Raw genomic sequence first — 20403 nt, forward strand, 5'->3', positions numbered from 1 at the left:
ATAAGAGTGCAGAATCTGTTTTAAACCGCAGATGCTGGAAATCTAATAAAACAGTAAAAGTTGAAAATACTCTCAGGCCAGGCAGCACCTGTAAAGTGAGTAAAACTGATTCCAGTTGATAGAAACATAGAAAAACTACAGCACAAACAGGCCCTTCGGCCCACAAGTTGTGCCGAACACATCCCTACCGTCTAGACCTACCTATAACCCTCCATCCTATTAAGCTCCATGTACTCATCCAGGAGTCTCTTAAAAGACCCTATTGAGTTTGCCTCCACCACCACTGACGGCAGCCGATTCCACTCGCCCACCACCCTCTGTGTGAAAAACTTACCCCTAACATCTCCCCTGTACCTACCCCCCAGCACCCTAAACCTGTGTCCTCTCGTAGCAGACATTTCCACCCTGGGAAAAAGCCTCTGAGAGTCCACCCGATCTCTGCCTCTCAACATCTTCTACATCTCTATTAGGTCTCCTCTCATCCTTCGTCTCTCCAAGGAGAAAAGACCGAGCTCCCTCAGCCTACCCTCATAAGGCATGCCACTCAATCCAGGCAACATCCTTGTAAATCTCCTCTGCACCCTTTCAATCTTTTCCACATCCTTCCTATAGTGAGGCGACCAGAACCGTTTCATTTTGTAGCCTGCTTTTCTTCCAACACTCGCTCTTTGCTCATTGGTATTGAACAGCCCAAAAACCTTAGTTTGGGAGAAATTTCTTCCAAGAAGCTTGGCATGCATTTACTTTCAAAACCCAAGGCATGGGAAAGATTTCATTTAGGATAGAAATAATATACGCTCTTTTTGAGAAGTGAAATTGGAGAAAGTAATGAAGGGCATAGATCAGCTAGATAGTCAACACCTTTTCCCAAAGGTAGGGGAGTCTAAAAATAGAGGACATAGGTTTCTGGTGAGGTGGGAGAGATACAAAAGGGTCCAAAGGGGCAATTCTTTCAGAGGGTGGAGAGTGTCTGGAACAAGTTGCCAGAGGTAATAGAGGCGGGTACGATTTTGTCTTTTAAAAGCATTTAGACATTACATGTGTAAGATGGGTATAGAGAGGTATAGGCCAAACGCGGGCAATTGGGACTAGCTTAGTGGTTTAAAAAAAAAAGGTGGCATGGACAAGTTGGGCCGAAGAGCCTGTTTCCACGCTGTAAACCTCTATGACTCAGTACTCAGGTTACAAATATTTTTGAAGTCAGTTAACTTTTGTGGTTAAATGTTCAAGTTAAAATTTTACAAATGAAATATTGAAGGTTTTTCCTTAAATAGAAGTTTTTAAGAATGAAGAGCATATGCTATTTGGTGCCCTTTCACGTTCCTGATGGTGTTTCAAAACCAGGGCATTACTTTTGAAGTGTAATTATAACAAATGTGACAATGATTTCAACAATGCAAGGCCCCACAAACAGCAAATGAATAAATTGCCAGTTAATCTGTGCTTGCTGGTATAGGTGAGAACTTTCTTAAAGTCTTCAAAGACGATAAATGCTACCCTTGCCAATGAAACTTGTATCTTGTGAATTATTTTTTAAAACATTTTTAATGCTCAGTCAGTGTTTGCATAGTAAGTTTCCTAGTTAGTGCAAATCAGGTTTCGATTGTGGCCTGTTGGACCATAAGCCGTAGGAGCAGAGTTCGGCCACCCGGCCCATCAAGTCTGCTCCGCCATTCAATCATGGCTAATATTTTTCTCATCCCCATTCTCCTGTCTTTTCCCCGTAACCCCTGATCCTCTTGATTAGTCAAGAACCTATCTCTGTCTTAAAGGCACTCGAATGACCTGGCTCCACAACCTTTCTGCGGCAAAAAGTTCCACAGATTCACCACTCTCTGGCTGAAGAAATTCCTCCTTATCTCTGTTTTAAAAGATCGTCCCTTTAGCCTGAGGTGTGCCCCCTGGTTCTAGTTTTTCCTACTAGTGGAAACATTCTTTCCACATCTGCTATCCAGGCCTCGCAGTACCCTGTAAGTTTCAATAAGATCCCCCCACCTCATCCTTCTAAACTCTAATGAGTACAGACCCAGAATCCTCAACTGTTCCTCATACGAGAAGCTCTTCATTCCAGGAATCATTCTTGTGAACCTCCTCTGGACCTTTTCCAAGGCCAACACATTCTTTCTTAGATATGGGGCCCAAAACTGCTCTCAATACTCCAAATGGGGTCTGACGAGAGCTTTATACAGCCTCAGAAGTACATCCCTGTTCTTGTATGTTAGCCCTCTCGACATGAATGCTAACATTGCATTTGCCTTCCTAACTGCTGACTGAACCTATATGTTAACCTTAAGAGAATATTGAACAATGACTCCCAAGTCCCTTTGTGTTTCTGATTTCCTAAGCATTTTTCCATTTAGAAAATAGTCCATGCCTCCATCCCTGGATGGTACCTCCTCCTAGGTGTTCTGTAACTGTCAACTGTTATCTATATGACTAAATAAACTAATCAAATTGCATACAGTTGCCACTGCAGGAACATTGGCTTGCCTCTCGATAATCATAAATAATAAATTAATCAGTTTAACTTACTGAGAACTAACTATATTGGACTACTGCTGAATACCGTCGATGATTCAAATGGATCTGATCATGAAATGCATTGTACTCTCATCATTCCTGGAAAACCTTTTGCTTCTGTTAAATTTATGCATTCCTCCAGTGCTGATTGACTATTCTGTGGAATCATAAACCTTCAATAAAGTTGGGGGGGAGAGGGGGAGGAATTAACAGGGTTATTGGTTTTGCATTTTGCACAGCTCTTTTGTGTAGTCTCTTTCAGAGTATTGTTGGTGTCCTTTTAACTTGTAACATACTTTCACAATTTATTCCAGATTAATGGAAGCTACATCAAAAAGTAATTTCTTGTACTCGTGGTGCATTTTTACAGAAGTCAGTGCTATATTTGCACTCCAAGCTGCTCTATTAAATTTATGTTAACAATGAGAGCAAGATTCTAGATTTCAGTCTATTCCTAAATTCCACTTTCCAATGACAATTAAACATCTAAGATACGTACATTGGAGCAGGCAAAAATGTTACTTTTGTATAAATATACTCTGCAATATTGTGGAGTAAATTTAATCCTCTTGACTATTAATAATCCATTGCCGTCTTTATTAATTTCGCAGGTTGCTGTTCTGATGTTTGTAACATTTAACTTATTGTTTCTGTACTCCAGTTTTACTGTTTTAAGGCCAATAATTCTAGCCACTGTCTCACTGCATCATCACTTTCAAAGATTGGGCAATATATCCTGCCGTACAGATCTATGCTTTAGTTTCCTCGTGAGGAAACACTTAAATTTTCTCATTGCTATGGGTTCACTTTTCTGCCCATTCGTGGTCAATTTTCCTCCTTTAAGCACCCTAAGCTGCTGCTTATCAGATTGCACTATGATTGAAGATGGTACCTTTGTAGCTGTGTTCCTGTAACACGCTGACCTGTTTTTTCCTTGTATGTTTTCAGGTGAATCAACGTGAAAGATGGCTGATAAGAACAGGTAAGGCAAATTGATGCCATTACCATGATCATTGCTATTTCTATAGCATGGCGTTTAATTTGGGAAAAATGAACACAACAGCAGTCAATATTCCCCCATATTTAATAGAACTTCTAGTTGGTTGTGAAATTCAGCAAATTCAGATTGCAACATGAAAGATCTTTGGAGGATTATCCATTATCTTGTCATTTCCTCCCATGGGGAATTCTTGTTTTCAATCATGAGTATCTGTCAGGTAGAAACCTGATACTTAAACCAAGGGAACAGGAAAGGAAAAACTATTCACAATTTCCTTGGCCTGCCTCTATTCTGCCTTGCTACCATTTTCTGAAGGAAGAAAATAGAACAGTACTGAATCAGCTCAGTTAACACCTGGAAACTGGCTATTCTAAATAGGGGTTCAAAGGTACACTGAGCAAGTTTGAGGGTGACATAAGAACTGAGAAGTGCCTTGCAAATTACATTGTGTAATTGCTGTTGTACTCTTGTTAAAGGCACTGACAATAGTTACTGGGGTTTTATGAAAAAAATTCTCTTTTTCCTCCCTGCTCCTCTCTCTCCTCCCCTGTCTTGATTTTACCCAACAAAGTGCTTGATATAATTTTGTATTTATGATCTCATCCTTGCCAGGAACTAATTGTATGTTATTTGTCTGACTCAATTGAAGATGTTCTTAAAAGTATAATAAAGAACTAAGTGCTTGCATTTCAATTTGTAATTAAGGAATTAAGTTTGAATTTCAAGAACTAGGATGGAGCAACAATGGAAATGCTAATTATTTGCCATAGGACGTGTTTTGTGTTTATGTGGAATCTATAATTTAGGTCTGTTTTCGTAGTAGAACATCATTTACATCACAGTATACAATAGAAATCCTTGAGAAAAAGACTAATTTAAGAAGGTAGTATTCATTTAGATATAGAACTAGATGTAAAACGTTGTCATTTAATTGTGAAACAAATATGGCATACAGTTTGTCAGGAACGAGATTTGTGTACATTAATGCATGCACCTACAAATGCCCATTCAGTCAAGATGGAACTCAGTCAAGATGGAATTGCAGAGGTTTATAGGGTTTGGTCAGTTTCTGAGTCACAACAGAAATGCAGCATGTGAATGTTTGTGGAAGATGGAAATGGGGCAATGGGCAGCTGGGCTGGAGTGACGGGGAGACAAGAAGGAGACATCAGTTCATGAGAGTTGGCATTGAGGGAAAAAGGTTTTTAATGTACGTGGAAAATAGTGTCAGCTAAACGGGAGGCTGGGCTGGGAGATTCTTGTCGCGTAGCACATAAGTTTAAGAAAGATGGGATAATAAAAGAAAGGGTGTTACAATTAGGTAGGCACTTCTTTAGCATTACTGAGTCCCATGTGCAAATTGAGAATCATGGCTGTGTATTCTGTGGCACTAGTGAAGTTAACTAGCTATCATGCTGTTCTTGAGTCAGTTATGGCAAGCAGCTGCTGTAATGGTGATATTACTAATATGCAAGTTCCTCCAAAGCCAAGGCAGTTTTTTTGAGTCACTTGTAGTAAAGCATTGGACAGATCAGCTGCTGTACCTAATTGAAGACTGACCTACATCACTGGCTGGCCAGTCTGCTGGGTACCTCACAGGAGTTCCTCCCATTTTGTTTCCTCGTTATCATTTCAACATTGCCTATAAAGATGCAAGTATTAAGGAACTCAATTTGGTGGTGGTGGGGGGTATACATTTTTTTAGGTGCTGAATTTAAAAAGATTTTAATTTGGGAGTAAGTATTCTTTTATCCCAGATAGGTTCCCAGTACTTAAACCAACCTGCTGCATGACTTTAATTTTGAAGAGCAGTCTAAACATGGTTTTTTTGTTGGAATGTATTTCATAGACCCTTGCTTGCGCTCTGCATAAGCTGCTTTTTCATGATAAAAGAAGGCTTGGTTATATGTACTACTTGTTGTATTTGATAGCTCTCCGACATACTGTTTTGCCTTTCAGTAAAGGGGATGATGCTTCTGTGGAGCCTTTGGGAACGGACAAACTGCCAGCTGAGAGCAAAGGAAAAGGTACAATTTTTGTCAGTGAGATAGTATATTTAAATGTTAACTGAATTTTAAAATAGTTTAGTAACCTGAACTTTTAACATGGAATTAGAGTGTAAAAATAAATATTGTACATTTCCTTTTTTCTCTTAGCCTAGCGCTCTCATGTATATCAGGTGTACACTGTTCATAAATTCCTGTCAGTCCTTTGGCTAGGCGTTTCATTCTAACTGCCACCATTGAGATAAACTAGCATAATTTTGGTTTTGGGAAAATGAATATCTTTAGGGGGACACAATTATTTAGACTGAAGTGGTTTATGAATGTTTTGTGTTCTTACGCTGCACATGAAGTTCATGCATCATTAGTAAATGAGAGAACTTGCAGTTAAACTTTAATCTATGGTTACCTGACTTACAATTGTGCATACGAGTGTTAAATCATTGCCGTCTTAAATCTTTTAATGGTTTTAACTGTTTTTCATGGGGAAATGTTAAGTAACCACATTGATTACAATATTGGCTTGGCTTTTGGCTGTGTTATGTGGTATGAAAGTTAAGGCTTCCCTTTAACTATTTGTCTGAAATACCTAAAATCAAGCTGCCACTAGACCACCTTTAATGGTCTTTTTAATTGTCTGCCTTTGTAGTTTAAGTGAGACTGATACATTTCTGCTATATGTAGCAACATTTTGCTGAGTTCATACCCACTGATCATTGGAATGAGACTGTCCAACTTATGTCATCTGAATCCATCTGCTAATCATTTTTTTTTGTCTCACGGGGACAGATTTTAATCACAGATTACAGAATGAATGCTTTGCATTTTAACAGCATAAATCATCTACTCTTTTATGTGGGATGCTGCTTTCATGAGACTTGAGCACCTATTTCTACTGGACATGAGCGATCACAGGACACAGTTGGTCCTTTTCCTTGTTATCTCTCTCTCCTACTTTAGAAGGCATTTGACTCCTGGGCACATTCCATGTTGGTGCATCTCTGCTATATGTTGATTAAATGATCATTCTTTGTGTGGCCTTAGGCAATGAGTGTCATCAAGCTGTTTAACTTGTGGACTTTGCAGCTGAGCCCAGTTGTGGCCACGCACTCTACAGAAGGTGTCACCGGTGAATGGTGATGAACATGAGCACACCCTGCTGTTACAGATTAAAACAGAATAGATGATTTATGCTGTTGAAATTCTAACCATTCTGTAATCTGTAATAAAATACTTTCCATTGATAAAAAACCATCAGCAGATTGATCCATGACAGTATGCTGTGTCTTCAGGTTGAACAACTGCAAGGAATGCAGATCCATCTAGCAGGAGTTGAGGTTGCTTGAGTTGCTGGAGCATAAATGAATTGTACAGCTGTCTGCTCTAATTCTGACTTGCATGCAGAATAAAACAGAAAATGGGCAAATGTTAAGGCTCTTCCCTAAAATGTTAACTTTTATTTTTAAAATGCCGATTTGCATTTCCAATATTTTCTGTCTTTAAATTGTCCTGCAATTGTGATTCTTTTAATTACAAACATGGAAAATCTTTTTAAAATTATACTGGCATAAAGAATGAAACTTCTGGTGTTTTTTTTAAAAAAGTATCTAAAAAGTGCTTCTGTCACTGACAAAGCTGTTTCGGTCTACTGTCAGCTCCCTATCAGCCCAGCTGCACTACTCTCACCTACAAATAAAGTTTTCCCCAAATTGTTGACCAAAAATTCACATTTTCCTCTCCCCATTGCACCTGTTTGCAACACTGTTGAACTGCATGCAACCCGCCAGCGTCCCTAACTGCCTTGATACCATATTTCCACTGAACCATTTGCTGTTCTCCATTCTGCCATTCCTATGATAAGTCTCCACTTTTAGCTTCCTGAAACCTAAACTTGTAATGAATTAGGAACTAATTTGCTTTTACTATTACCATGCCTTCATCGCACAGCCAAAAGTCTACTGCAAGACCATTTTAAAAGGCAATGCCAACTTAAGGGTTTTCTCCATGACTAGACAAGGAGATGATGGTTAATTAAAGAAAAAAGGATTGATGTTGAGGGATAAATTGAAGATATTATCTTTGCTTAATAGCAAGTACCAGTGTATAATTTGGAGTCAGTAACTTGATCCACTTGAATCCACGTAGCTTCAGCTTAGTGTCCCAAAGTTGCATCTTATGAAGCAGATACATTTGAATTAACAAAAGGTTATTTCAGAATTACTTAATCAAAGATCTGATTTTTTTTAACACTGAATTCCAGATTTGTTATTTGCTTTGCTTAGGTGGAGTCATAGAGTCAGAGGTTTACAGCATGGAACAGGTGGTTCGGCCCAACTTGTCCATGTCGTCCAGTTTTTACCATTAAGCTAGCCCTAATTGCCTGCCTTTGGCCCCTACCCCTTTATACCAGTCTTACCCATGTAACTATCTATATGCTTTTTAAAAGACAAAATTGTACCTCTGGCAGCTCATTCCAGACACACACCACTCTGAAAAAATTGCCCCTCTGGATCCTTTTGTATCTCTACCCCTTCACCTTAAACCTATGCCCTCTAGTTTTAGACTCCCCTACCTTTGGAAAAGATATTGATTATCTATGCCCCTCATTATCTTGTAGACTCCTATAAGATCACCCCTAAGCCTCCAAGGCTCCAGGGGAAAAAGTCCCAGTCTTTCTAGCCCCTCCTTATAACTCAAATCATCAAGTCCCAGTAGCATCCTAGTAAATCTTTTCTGCGCTCTTTCTAGTTTAATAATATCCTTTCTATAATAGGATATTGTACAATATTCCAAGTTTGGCCTTCCAATGTCTTTTAGGCAAAGTTGACTGCACTGCCCTCATCTACCTTCTTGGTTACCACTTCAAAAAAACTCAAATCAAATTCGTGAGACATGATTTTCCCCACACAGCCATGATGACTGTCCCTAATCAGTCCTTGCCTCTCTAAATGCCTGTAGATCTTGTCTCCCAGAATACCTTCTAACAACTTCCCCACTACAGACCTTAGGCTCACCAGCATGTAGTTCCCAGGCTTTTCCCTGTCTAACTGAATATATCTCTCCAGCCTTGTGTCAGTGGATTTTTCTGACCTGTCCTCCATTAAATGCGAATATCACCCCCACACCGAGGCATCGGAAGACAGAATGCGTTCCCTGTCTTGATCAAAATGAACCAGCAGGTTAACTGATTGCAATAACATTTTCACATCCTTGTAAGCTTTCCTTTGTGCTGACTCCCACTTCTATTTGGTTTCTTTGTGAAGCAGTTTATACAGTGGTGATAACACAGTTGAAATATCTAGCAAAAACTTTCCATAGTAGTTCACCAGGCTCAAAAATGATCTGAGCTCTGACACATTCCTTGGATCTGGAGCATCCTTAATAGCTCGAACTTTCCCTTACACAGGAGATTAACCTTGTGCTGTGATTTTATGACCAGCTTGGGTCACTGTCTGTGTGAAGTCTGCAGGTTTTCCCCGTGTCTGCGTGGGTTTCCTCCGGGTGCTCCAGTTTCCTCCCACAGTTCGAAAGATGTGTGGGTTAGGTGCATTGGCCGTGCTAAATTGCCCCTTAGTGTCCTGGGGATGCTTGGGTTAGAGGTATTAGCGGGGTAAATCTGTGGGGTTACAGGGATATGGCCTGGGTGGGATTGTTATCGGTGCAAACTTGATGGGCTGAATGGCCTCCATCTGCACTGTAGGGATTCTGATGATTTCTATGATACTCCACACTTTGTCTGAAAAATGCACTTGCTCCGTTTCAGATGCAGTCCCACCTCTGAAAATCTTTTAAACACCTGATCCAGAGGCTCTATTCTCTCCCTAATTACTCTTTTACCCTTTATGTATTTGTAGAAACTCTTTGAATTCTCTTTTGCCTTCGCTGCTAAAGCAATGTCGTGTCTCCTTTTTGCCCCCTCTGATTTCTCTCTAACCTCTACTCCAACACCCTCTACACTCTTTAAGCGTTCCACTTGATCCCAGCTGCCTGTTCACATCATATGCCTCCTCCTTGACCAGAGCCTCAATATCCCGAGTCATCCAGAGTTCCCTACCTCTACCAACCTTGCCCTTTGCTCTGAAAGGAACGTACTTACCCTGAACCCTGGTTACTACACTTTTGAAAGCCTCCCACTTACCAGCCGTCCCTTTGCCTGCCAACAGACTCCCCCAGTCAACTTTTGAAAGTTCCTATCCAATACCATCAAAATTGGCCTTGCGTCAATTTAGAATTTTAACTTTTGGGCAAGACCTATCATTCTCCATAGCTATCGTAAAACTAATGGGATTATGATCACTGGTTCCAAAGTGATCTCTCTCTAACACTTCTATCACCTGCCCTTCCTTATTTCCCAAGAGGAGGTCAGGTGTTGCTCCCCCTCGCTAGTCAGACCATCCACATAATGAATGAGAAATTCCTCCTGAATACACAACAAATATCTCTCTATTCAAGGCCCTAATACTATGGCTGTCCCAGTCAGTGTTGGGAAAGTTACAGTCCCCTACTATTGCCACCCTATTTTTCTTGAAGCTATCTGTAATCTCCTTACATATTTGCCCCTCAATTTCCTGCTATTTGGGGGCCTATAGTACAATCCTATCAGTGATTTCCCCCTTCTTATTTTTCAGTTCTACCCATTTAGACTCAGTGGGCGAACCCTCAGAAATATTCCCCCTCAGTACTGCTATTCAAAAACACAACTCCCCCTCCTCTCTCATCTCCTGTTCTATCGTTCCTAAAGCATCTGTACCCGAGGACATATAGCTGCCAGACCTGACCCTCTCTTAGCCATGTTTCAGTAATAGCTATAAGATCCCAGTCCCATGTACTCATCCATGCCCTGAGTTCCATCTGCCTTTCCTGTGAGGCCTCTTGCATTGAAATAAATGCAGTTTAATCCAGACTTCTCTTGCTCTGTGCCCTGCTCTTGCCTGATCTGTCCAGTACTAGGATTACTGACACTGCCTTTACTATTTATCGTACTTTCTAAGTTTTGTGCTGTCCTCAACCATCTCTTCTACCTCTCTGCTTTGGGTTCCACCCCCCTGCCAAACTCGTTTACACCCTCCCGAGTGGCCCTAGCAAATCTCCCTGCCAAGATATTAGTTCCCCTCCAGTTCAGGTGTAACCCGTCCCTCTTGAACAGTTCACTGCTGCTCCAGAAGAAATCCGAATGATGCAGAAATTTAAATCCCTGCACCAGCTCTCAAGCCACACATTAATCTGCCTAATCTTCCCATTCCTACTCTTGCTAGCACATGGCACCGAAAGTAGTCCAGAAATTATTACCTTTGAGGTCCTGCACTTTAGCCTTCTGGCTAACACTCTCTATTCACAATTCAGGATCTTATCCCTTTTCTTACCAAAGTCTTTGGTACCAAAGTGTACAATGGCCTCTGACTGCTCATCCTCTCTGACTGCTCATCCTCTCCCTTAAGAATGTCCTTGGCCCAGGGAGGCAACACATCATCCTGGAGTTTTGATTGCGGCCACAGAAACACCTGTCTGTACCTCTAACTAGCGAATCCACTATTACTACTACTTGCTTATTCTTTGCCTGACCCTGCTCTACACCAGAACCAGGTGTGGTGCCATAGGCCTGGCTGATGCTAGTATTTTTCCCTGAGAGGCTATCCTTCTCAACAGTATCCAAAATAGTACATCTGTTTGAAAGGCGAATAGCCACAGGAGACTCCTGCACTACCTGCCTGCCTCTCCTGGTAGTCACCCATGAAGTAGGTAAAAATACCTCTGAGGCTTGTCTGAGTCAAAATACAGTAAGGCTTTATTCTCACAAGCTTGCGGGAGAACTTGACCCCTTGAAAGCGGAAGCCAAAGTTCTCTCTGAACACAAAAGTGGGGATATATATACATTATGGCTCCCAGCACCAGTCACGACACAAACATTGGTCTGGTCATGAATCAAAGTCCATACAACAGTCCTTGATCACGAAGCAGCAGTTCTCTGGCAGCTGTAGTCACGATACAGTCTGAGGTTTCCTGCTTTTCCATGGCCCTTCCTTTGAAGTTACCGGCACAATTGTAGCTGGCCCAGCGGGAGTCCTCCTTTAAACGGCTGTTATCATGCTCCACATCTTTTAATGCTTTCTTCCATTTACATTTACCACGCAAGCCTGTAGAAAAGGTAAGACTTGCATGTCTGCAAACACATTCACATTTACATTTGACTATCTATTGTTATAAGAATAAAAGTTAACTTGTATTAATGTCAGAAGCAGTATAAACAAGGGGATTAGCCATAATGAAGGACCATGCTTGTGATACATTGTAAGTACAAAGTTCAACCTTTTAGGTACAAAATACATTAACCCTTTAGGTACAAAATACATTGAGTACAAAAAACATTAACCCTTTCCCTTCACCCATCTACCTGACTGAACCTGTGGTATGACAACTTCCCTGTAACTAGTGTCTATATCACCCTCTGCGCCCCCCCCCCACCCCCCCCACACCCCACTCCCGTGTTCCGCAGTGTGTCCGTCTGCTGCTCCAATCGAACAGTGCGGTCTGTGAGGAATGTCAGCTGGATACTTGTAGACAAAGTTGTCAGGGAGAGTAGATTGATCCCTGCAGGAGGAGCATACCACTGCCCTTTTACAGTTAAAAAGATAACAATCTCAACTCACCTTTCCCTTGCTTCTGGTCCTCAAGTTACCTTTTTTTTAAATACTTTTCCAATTCAATCAAATCAAATCCAATTCAGAGTCTCAACAAGTTGAGACATTTCAGATCCAGGCTGACAAGACAGGACGGGAGACCAAAACCACCCTGTCCTGGGCCTGATCTACATGAGTCAAGCTGATTGGAGAAGGGGGAGGATCCTGCTCCAAGACTTGAGCTCATTTGCATCTTAGCCAAAAGGCCGAGATGCCGCTTTTAAAAATTGCTTCATATGAAACATAGAAGCCTCAGCGTAACCTAATGACCTCGACCAAGCACGGCCGACAATGGGGTGCCGTCCATACACTTGATCTTAGCCAAAAAGTCAAGTTACCTTTGCCAAGTTACCTTTTTGTTTAGCTAGAGGGGTGAGGGAAACACTGAAGTCGTGTTTGGGTTTTAACTGTACCTTGACAACAGCTCCTCACAAACCACTGTCTGGAAGGAGTGACTGCACTGATGCAAATCTTTACCCTGAAAGCCAATCAGCGCCGCCTTTCTGCTGCCTTCTGCTGGACGCTTGTCTTCACTTGAACTTGGAGGGTGTCTTGCAGAGGTCCTTCTTCCAGCAGTGGTGATCAATTTTTCTTCAGTGAAAAACATATTACAAGGGTGGAAAGTATATCCTACAGAACTATCAACACTGCCATCCTGTCGTGTTGAATTAACTCCACTATACATCTCAAAGTCGTTTTCCATGCTTGGGTTCCATCTAGAATGCATCATGCAGTTTAACCCCAGCACGAGTGATATAAAGCTTCCAGAAAGGTTTCAGGCCAGGGCCACTGATACCAACTTTTAAGCCCTTACTCTCCATGATGGACTGTTTACTAGTATTTTTTACTCTAGAAAAGTGGAAATTTTGGGAAGATTTGTCATTTTGAAAATATTTAAGGGGTTAGACTGTGTCCATATGGAATGGCATTAAGTAGATTGGAAAGAACTTAGGGACGCGAGCATAAGTTGCACGTAAGCATAGAATAAGTTAGAAATCAGATTTTTCTTTGCAGAGTTTTTAGACCTTTGAAGCAAGTTTCTAGCTTGTACTTATGAGCAGAGAATTACAGGCATTCAGAAGGGAATTGGGTCAGGACCTGCATGTGGCTAATCACGGTATGAAAGATAGGTGCGGTATTGGACAGCGTACCTCGTGTCATGATCTCCTGGAACTCAATTTGATCATCTTTTAGGAATTGAGAAGGCACACAACAGATTTTCCTCCCTCTAAATTGATCTAACATTTTTTCATTTATGTTTCTAACAGGAGTTTATATAGCTTGATGATTAGATATCTCGGGCCTCATGCAAGTAGCTGCAACTCTTGTATGGGACCGTATTTGTAGATGAGTTGATTCTTGTCTGTCATTTTTAAATGTGCCCAATAGGTATCCAGATTAATTGGATTTAGAGCCTATTGATCGGTTTGAACAATGAGCAAAATTAATAATGAAGAGTTTTGTTTCATTGATTGCAGTGCAGTAAGCTGAAGGTAAATTGTGATGTTGAACTTCTACAGATTTACTATCCTATTGTATCAAGTAGCAAGGGACTGAAATGGGAGCCAATCATGACTTTATTTGTCAGAGGTAGACTCTGCTACTGATGCGTTTAATCTGACCCCATGAATCCTTGCATTACAGCAAAATTGACAGCCCAGGTTATGCAGAACCCACAAGTTTTAGCAGCCTTACAGGAAAGACTAGACAGTGTCACACACACTCCTTCCAGCTATGTTGAAACGTGAGTATATTTGTATACATATGGTAAGATTGTTTAAAAATTAAATTCACGATGTATAATCTCTAGAAGCATGTTCTTTAGTTGCAGATACTGCACTATTATGGTTCATCTATAGTGCTTTGTTTCCTCCTGAGTTCCAGTTAATCTCTGGCATTGTTATGGGTAATCTGGGATCTGGACTGGAATTTTTGCAATACTGCTGTTGTGGCATAAAAGTCACAGAGGTTCACTAATAGAGGGAGCTCTGAACCAATGTGTCATATTATACCATGCAAGGTACATTCCTCAAATTTTTAGGTTTACTTACAAAATTTGGGATGCAAATAACTTAATTTCTCCCTCCCTATGCTTAGCTTACTTTAAAAATTCTTTCATTGGACTTGGTCATTGCTGGCAAAGCCAGCACTTGTTACACAACCCTAAATGCCTTTAGAAGGTGGTGGTGAACCAACTTCTTGAATAGCTGCAATCCATCTGGTGCAGGTACACCCATAGTGCTGCAGGGAAGGGAGTTCTTAGGTGGTAGAAGTTGCAGGTTTGGAAAGTGCTGTTGAAGAAGCCTTGGTGAGTTGCTGCAGTGCATCGTGAAGATAGTACACACTGCTGTCATGTGTTGATGGTAAGAGGGTGAATGTTTAAGTTGGTGACTGGGTACCAATCACATGGGCTGCATTGTACTTGATGGTGTCAAGCTTCTTGTGTTGTTGGAACTGCACTCAAGTGAAGAGTAATTTATCACCTAACTTGTGCCTTATAGAGGTAGACAGGCTCTGGGGAGTCTGGAGTTGTCATTCGCCTCAATTCCCAACCTCTGAACTGCTCTTGTAGCCACAGTATTTATGTGGCTGGTCCAGTTCAATTTCTGGTCAAAAGTAACCCCCAGGTGGGGAATTTAATGATGGCAATGCCATCAGATGTCAAAGTGAGATGGTTAGATGTCATTATGTTGATGATGCTCATAACCTGTGCCATACAAGTACCAGGCAATCAGTTCAAGCCTGACTGTTGTCCAGATCTTGCTGCATGGACTGCTTCTGTATCTGAGTTATGAATCATGCTGAACATTGTGCAGTCATCAGCAAGCATCCCCACCTCTGACATTATGAAGGGAAGAAGGTCATTGATGAAACTGCTGAAGATGATTGGGCCTTGGACACTATCCTGAGGAACTCCTACAGCAATTTCCTGGGACACAGATGATTGACCCTCAACAACCACAGCCATCTTCCATTGTGCTAGGTGTGACTTAACCAGTGGCGGGTTTTCCCTCTTGATTCCCATTGACTGCAGTTTTGTTAAGGCTCCTTGATGCCACACTTGGTCAAATGCTGCCTTGATGTCAAGAGCACTCACCTCACCTCTTGAATTCAGCTCTTTTGTCCATATTTGGACTAAGGCTGCAATGAGGTCAGGAGCTGAGTGGCCCTGACTGATCCCAACTGAGAGTCAGGTGGTTGTTGTATGCACGTGCCACTCTATAGCACTGTCAACGCTTTCCTTTGTTTTGATCAAGTACAGCACTGGAGAGGTAATTGGCTGGGTTGAATTTGTCCTGCCTTTTGTGAACAGGACAGGCGTGGGCAGTTTCCACATTGCTAGGTATGTGCCAGTGTTGTAGCTGTACTGAAACAGCTTGGCTAAGGGCGCAGCTCGTTCTGGAGCACAAGTCTTCAGTACTATTGTTGACATGTTGTCAGGGCACATAGCCTTTTCAGTGTCCATTAAGTGAATAGACTTGGCTGTATATTGACATCTGTGATACTAGCCTCCTCGGTACGGAGCCAAGATCAATCATCCACTCTGCACTTTTGTCTCAAGATTGTTGTGAATGTTTCAGCTTTGACTTCTTGCCCTAATATAATGGACTCCCTCTTCATTGAGGATAGGGATGTTTCTGGAGCAGCCCCCTTCTGTTAGTTTAATTATTTAATTCATTTGCAACTGATGTGGTAGGACTGCAGAGCTGGTCGGTTGGTTGTGGGATTGCTTAGGTCTGTTGCTTGCTGCTGTTGCTGTTTGGCATGTAAGTATTATATCTGCGCCGTAGCCTCACCTGGTTGGCACCTCATTTTTAGATACGCATGCTGCTGATCCTGGCATGTCCTCCTACACTCTTTGAACCAGAGTTGATTACCCAGCTTGATAATGGAAGATAGGCAGGGCTATGAGGTTACAAGTTGTGGTTGTATACTGCTCTGCTGCTGATGGCTCTCAGTGCTTAATGGATGTTCAGTTTTGAATTGTTAGCTCTGTTCAAAATCTACTCCATTTAGCACGGCGGTAGTGCCATATAGCATGATGGAGAGTATCCTCAACGTGAAGACAGGTTTTCATCTCCACAAGGAGTGTGTGGTGATCACTCCTACCAATGGGCTGCCTTGTGCACCCCACAAAAGCAGCTATGCGTTCACAACCTATGGTCCACACATTGGGATTCCCTCACTGATAAAACAGCTGGATGTCAAATTTGAAATTCTTCAGCCAATTGGCAGCCTCCTCCTCCTGGTGTAGGGCAGTGAGACTGCCCTTGAAGCGCAGGTCGAGGCACTTGTCGATTTTATATACAGTTGCATAGGGGCGAGTCAGTGTTCCCAGCGGAAGACGTTGTTGCAGCAGGGTCTGACTCCAGTGTGAAACCTGTCTAGTTTGACCTATTCACCGTGAGGGAGGTCGAAGCCTGGGGTTTCCAATGTGGGATCATCAACCAGGTGCTGATTGCTTGTTGGGGTATAGCCGATGCCCTTTGATATTTGGTGTTCCGCCACAGGTCTGCTGCAGAACTGCCTAGCTCGGGCAAGTTGGTCCAGATTGGCCACCTTGTGATGGGGTATTTGCTTGATGGTGGGTGATGTTTCTATCAATGACCGGTCTGGAACTTTGTGCATTCTAGCAATCGTGCTGTGCTCGCTTCGCAACGGATTCATGGAGACACTGTTGCAGAACGCAAGTAGCCAGTTTATGTTTGTTAACCGGATTGCTCCTGAGATGTTCCTCAATGTCTCATTCAGCTCGACATCTACCCGTTTGCAGTGTGCAGAGTTCTTCAGCTACTGGGGAGCAGACAGCCAAAGACGAGGTTCTTAAGGTTCTGGTGTTGGCTCCCCAAGAGGTTCCACTAGTTTGCTGATGAGATTGTTGCGAGTCTTCAGTTTAGCTGAAACTTTCTGAAGGTGTAGCTTGAAGGTCAGTGTGCAGTTTAAAAGACACCAAGATGGGTGGGTGTACGATGTAGCTTCGGTTTAGGTAGAGGTCAAGTTCATGGTGACATCTTGCATTGTCAAGGTGATAGACACATGATACAGTTTGGGTAGCACTTGGTTTGAGGCACCAGTTTTGACAGTAGTCAGTAGCATGTGGCTGGCAGGTCATTTATGTGCAGGTTGAACAAGGTGGGGTCAGTGCTGATCCTTGAGGTAGACCATTTCACTGTCCCTTCCATGTGTTGGTTTTGGACCCCGTATGGACTCAAAATTGTCTTCTGAAAAAATGGGGCAATGGTGTCAAGAACCATTGTGCCGAACAGTGTTGTTGGCTACAGTGAGAGCGAGTTATATGACTCCAGTTTTCAAGCATTTTTGAAAACCATTTTCAATGTGGGTCATGAGAGGGCAAGTAACTGGTCTTTTGTGTTGCGCTCCTTTCAGAATCCAGCTTGGTTCTATGATTGGTTGAATAAAGTGCACAATGATCCCCTCTAGCAGCTTATAACATGGTTAGAAGAGAAATTGGTCTATAACTGGAAGCTTCTTTAGGATCCTTGTCAGGCTTTGGGGATTGCAATGATCTTGGCTCTCTGTCAAATCTTTGGCAGTTGCTTCTCCTGGATGACACTGGTCAAGAATATAGAGAACAATTTTGCCACAAGACCAAGGTGCTTAAGAAATTCAGTGTAGATTTGGTTGTAACCCGCAGTTTTGCCAGGTTTCCGATTACTGTTTGGACCTCATCTGTGTTTGTGGCTTTGGCTGTTTGGGCTGGTCTTGAGTTCTTTTCCCTTTTGAAGGATCTCCATTCCATAGCAACATTGTGTCTATGGCTCACTCTGGTGAGAGCTCTGCCACTTTCAACAAGGAGGCTAGCCATTGCACTCGGTGGAATCCAGCTCCGGTTGGATGTTGCAGTCTGCTGCCCAGCAGCTAATTGTTGGGCCAGTCTCCAATCTTTCCGGCTGGAGTGTGTGCAGTCCCGGTTGCTAGTGAACTTTTTCCCAGCGAGCGCTATGCATTGTCTAGTGTTTCAATGAGATGGTCAGCAATATCTGGATTGTCAGATTCTTCAAATTGTTTCAGGTGTTCTGGGCATTCACAGCCAAGGCAAAGAATGTACGTTGGATAAAACTCAAGTAGAATACTTGTTTTGGCAGCTTTAAAGGTGGTCTTGGTGAAGCATGTTTGCCTCATTGATTGGGAGCTGTTTGATCAGGATGCAAACAACAGACTTCTCTAGCTGGTCAGTTAACTGTTGCCAACACACTGGAAATTCCATCCTGGCTTTGGCTTTGACTGGATGAAAGGTATGCGGAATCCACCATGGATGAATGTAGGCCAATGCTAACTTTTCAGAAAATCATTAAGGACTTAGGTATGTGGTTTTAAGGTGATGTCTGTTGCTGGAAGTGACCCAACACAGATTTGGTGAATGTTCACGGCCCCATCTAGTGGAATGGAAGAAGTGCCATTGTTCAAAATCGAAGACTAGGTTCAGTTTGAGTTGAAAAGACCAGCCTACTAATTATTTGCCATCTGTATCTGGTCTGTCATAACGTGACATAGCGTGATGGCTGTTGAAGTCACCCATGTAGACAGCTGGGCGTTGGAGGATAAGCAGGGCATCATCTTGCCACGAGGTAGAAGGCTTGTACACATTGGCAATTCTGTAGTTCCCAACCTTAATGGCGTCACAAAGATCAGATGTTTGTGCCTGACCATGCTTGTCATGGCAATGGAAAGTGACCAAATCACAGTTGGCAATTTTTAATCTGAATCTTGGAGCCTCATTTACTGATATGGGTTTCCTGTAGGCAGATCACATCAACTTTGTGCATTCTGCAGAGCAACTCGATCTTGCGCTTAACAGCGGAGATTCCTTCAACATTAAGCTGAAGGATTCTTGAGAACAGGGCAAGATCTTGAAAGTTGTCACCTGCTAGAGGCTGTTCAAAAACAGTGATCCAATGGTGGATGCATCGGGCTGGCTGGAGTCAGGGTTATGCTCCAGGATCATTGGTTTCCCCAAAAGATTCTGTGTACTGATGGGGTATGACGAGAATGCTGATCCATTACCCCGCATTTCCTTCCTAAATCCCAATCCCTGTGCCCCTTTAGTCCTTAAACCCAAACCCCTGAGTAAGCATGCATTTTCATTTGATTGCACTTTTGAAGTGCCCTAGTATGTGTTAAATGTATTAGTGTTTTGTACCCGTATTATACCACTTTAACTTCAGTCAGTAAGACTTCTATGTGACATTTGAGCTTTACAGACCAGCATGATTGCAGGCCTCGTGCCTGGTCTATACTAAGTGGCAGAAACAAGATGGGTAGGGCAATTACTTAGAAAAGCTCTAAGCAAGAGTAGTCAAAACAACCATGGTTCCATTTCCTGTTTTCTGCCTAGTGACACTGCTGGAAAGTGCATATTTGCTCAGGAGTGGATTAAGTTTGGCTGTGATGCATTCATTTTAAAAAATAGCCAGACTATATTCATTGCATAAACTTGGATAGCGAATGACTATTTAGGTGAGTTTATGGAAGGTTAATGTGTTTATGAAACCATACAGCAACATGAATCACCCTTGGAGAGGCGAAAACTCAGTTTTAAACTTATTCACAAAGAAGCATTGAGATTTCGACCATAACTACATTTGGCTTCTAACGCTGATGTACTTTATATTATGCTGATGTACAGCATTTAATTCCAATAAATTTGTTGCTCATGAAGAATACCACCTAGGTGTTCTTTCGGAATATATTAAAGAATGCTAATTTTGTGCTGGGGTTTGTGACGCTATCTAAATTTCTATATTGGTGATCCAGCAACTTTAAGTGAAACTGTTAACTGGGTATTGCCAGTTTTGTGCTGTGCTTGATGTCCACTCAGAACATAGAATTTGTGACAATCACAATCTATTCCTTAGATGGAGCGGAGATGGAGGTAGAGGCCTGCCATGCTACAGACCTGCAAGTAGGCAAATCTTTGTAATGGTCAAAGTCTGAGATTGGAAATTTCATTCAAGGTCACGTGGGAGACAAGTTGTGAACAGTGATTCAGCCTCAGGCAGTAGAGAGGAGATTTGAGTTATGGCACCAAGTTTGCGGCAAGAAATAAAAATGAGGGATTTGATTTTAGCTGTAGGAAATTTCAGCTCATTCAAGAAGATACTGGACAGTCTGAAACCACAGAGGCAGTTTAAGGGCTGAGAGAGACAGCTGCATATCGAAACGGGGTCTGTTTCTATAGCTG

General features: G+C 42.1%; 1 protein-coding gene across 2 annotated transcripts in view; it reads left to right on the forward strand.

Annotated features, from left to right (window-relative positions):
• nap1l4b (nucleosome assembly protein 1-like 4b) overlaps window positions 1-20403 on the forward strand; it is a 107877-nt gene that overhangs the window by 16235 nt on the left and 71239 nt on the right. For both annotated transcript variants that reach the window (XM_078220495.1, XM_078220494.1), the window contains exons 2-4: window positions 3469-3502; window positions 5480-5547; window positions 13845-13944. In XM_078220495.1, coding sequence (XP_078076621.1) covers window positions 3486-3502; window positions 5480-5547; window positions 13845-13944 — 185 coding nt within the window. In that variant the 5' untranslated portion in view covers window positions 3469-3485. The remainder of the gene's footprint in view (window positions 1-3468; window positions 3503-5479; window positions 5548-13844; window positions 13945-20403) is intronic.

The sequence above is a fragment of the Mustelus asterias genome, chromosome 9, assembly GCF_964213995.1.
Source record: "Mustelus asterias chromosome 9, sMusAst1.hap1.1, whole genome shotgun sequence".
NCBI lineage: Eukaryota > Metazoa > Chordata > Chondrichthyes > Carcharhiniformes > Triakidae > Mustelus > Mustelus asterias.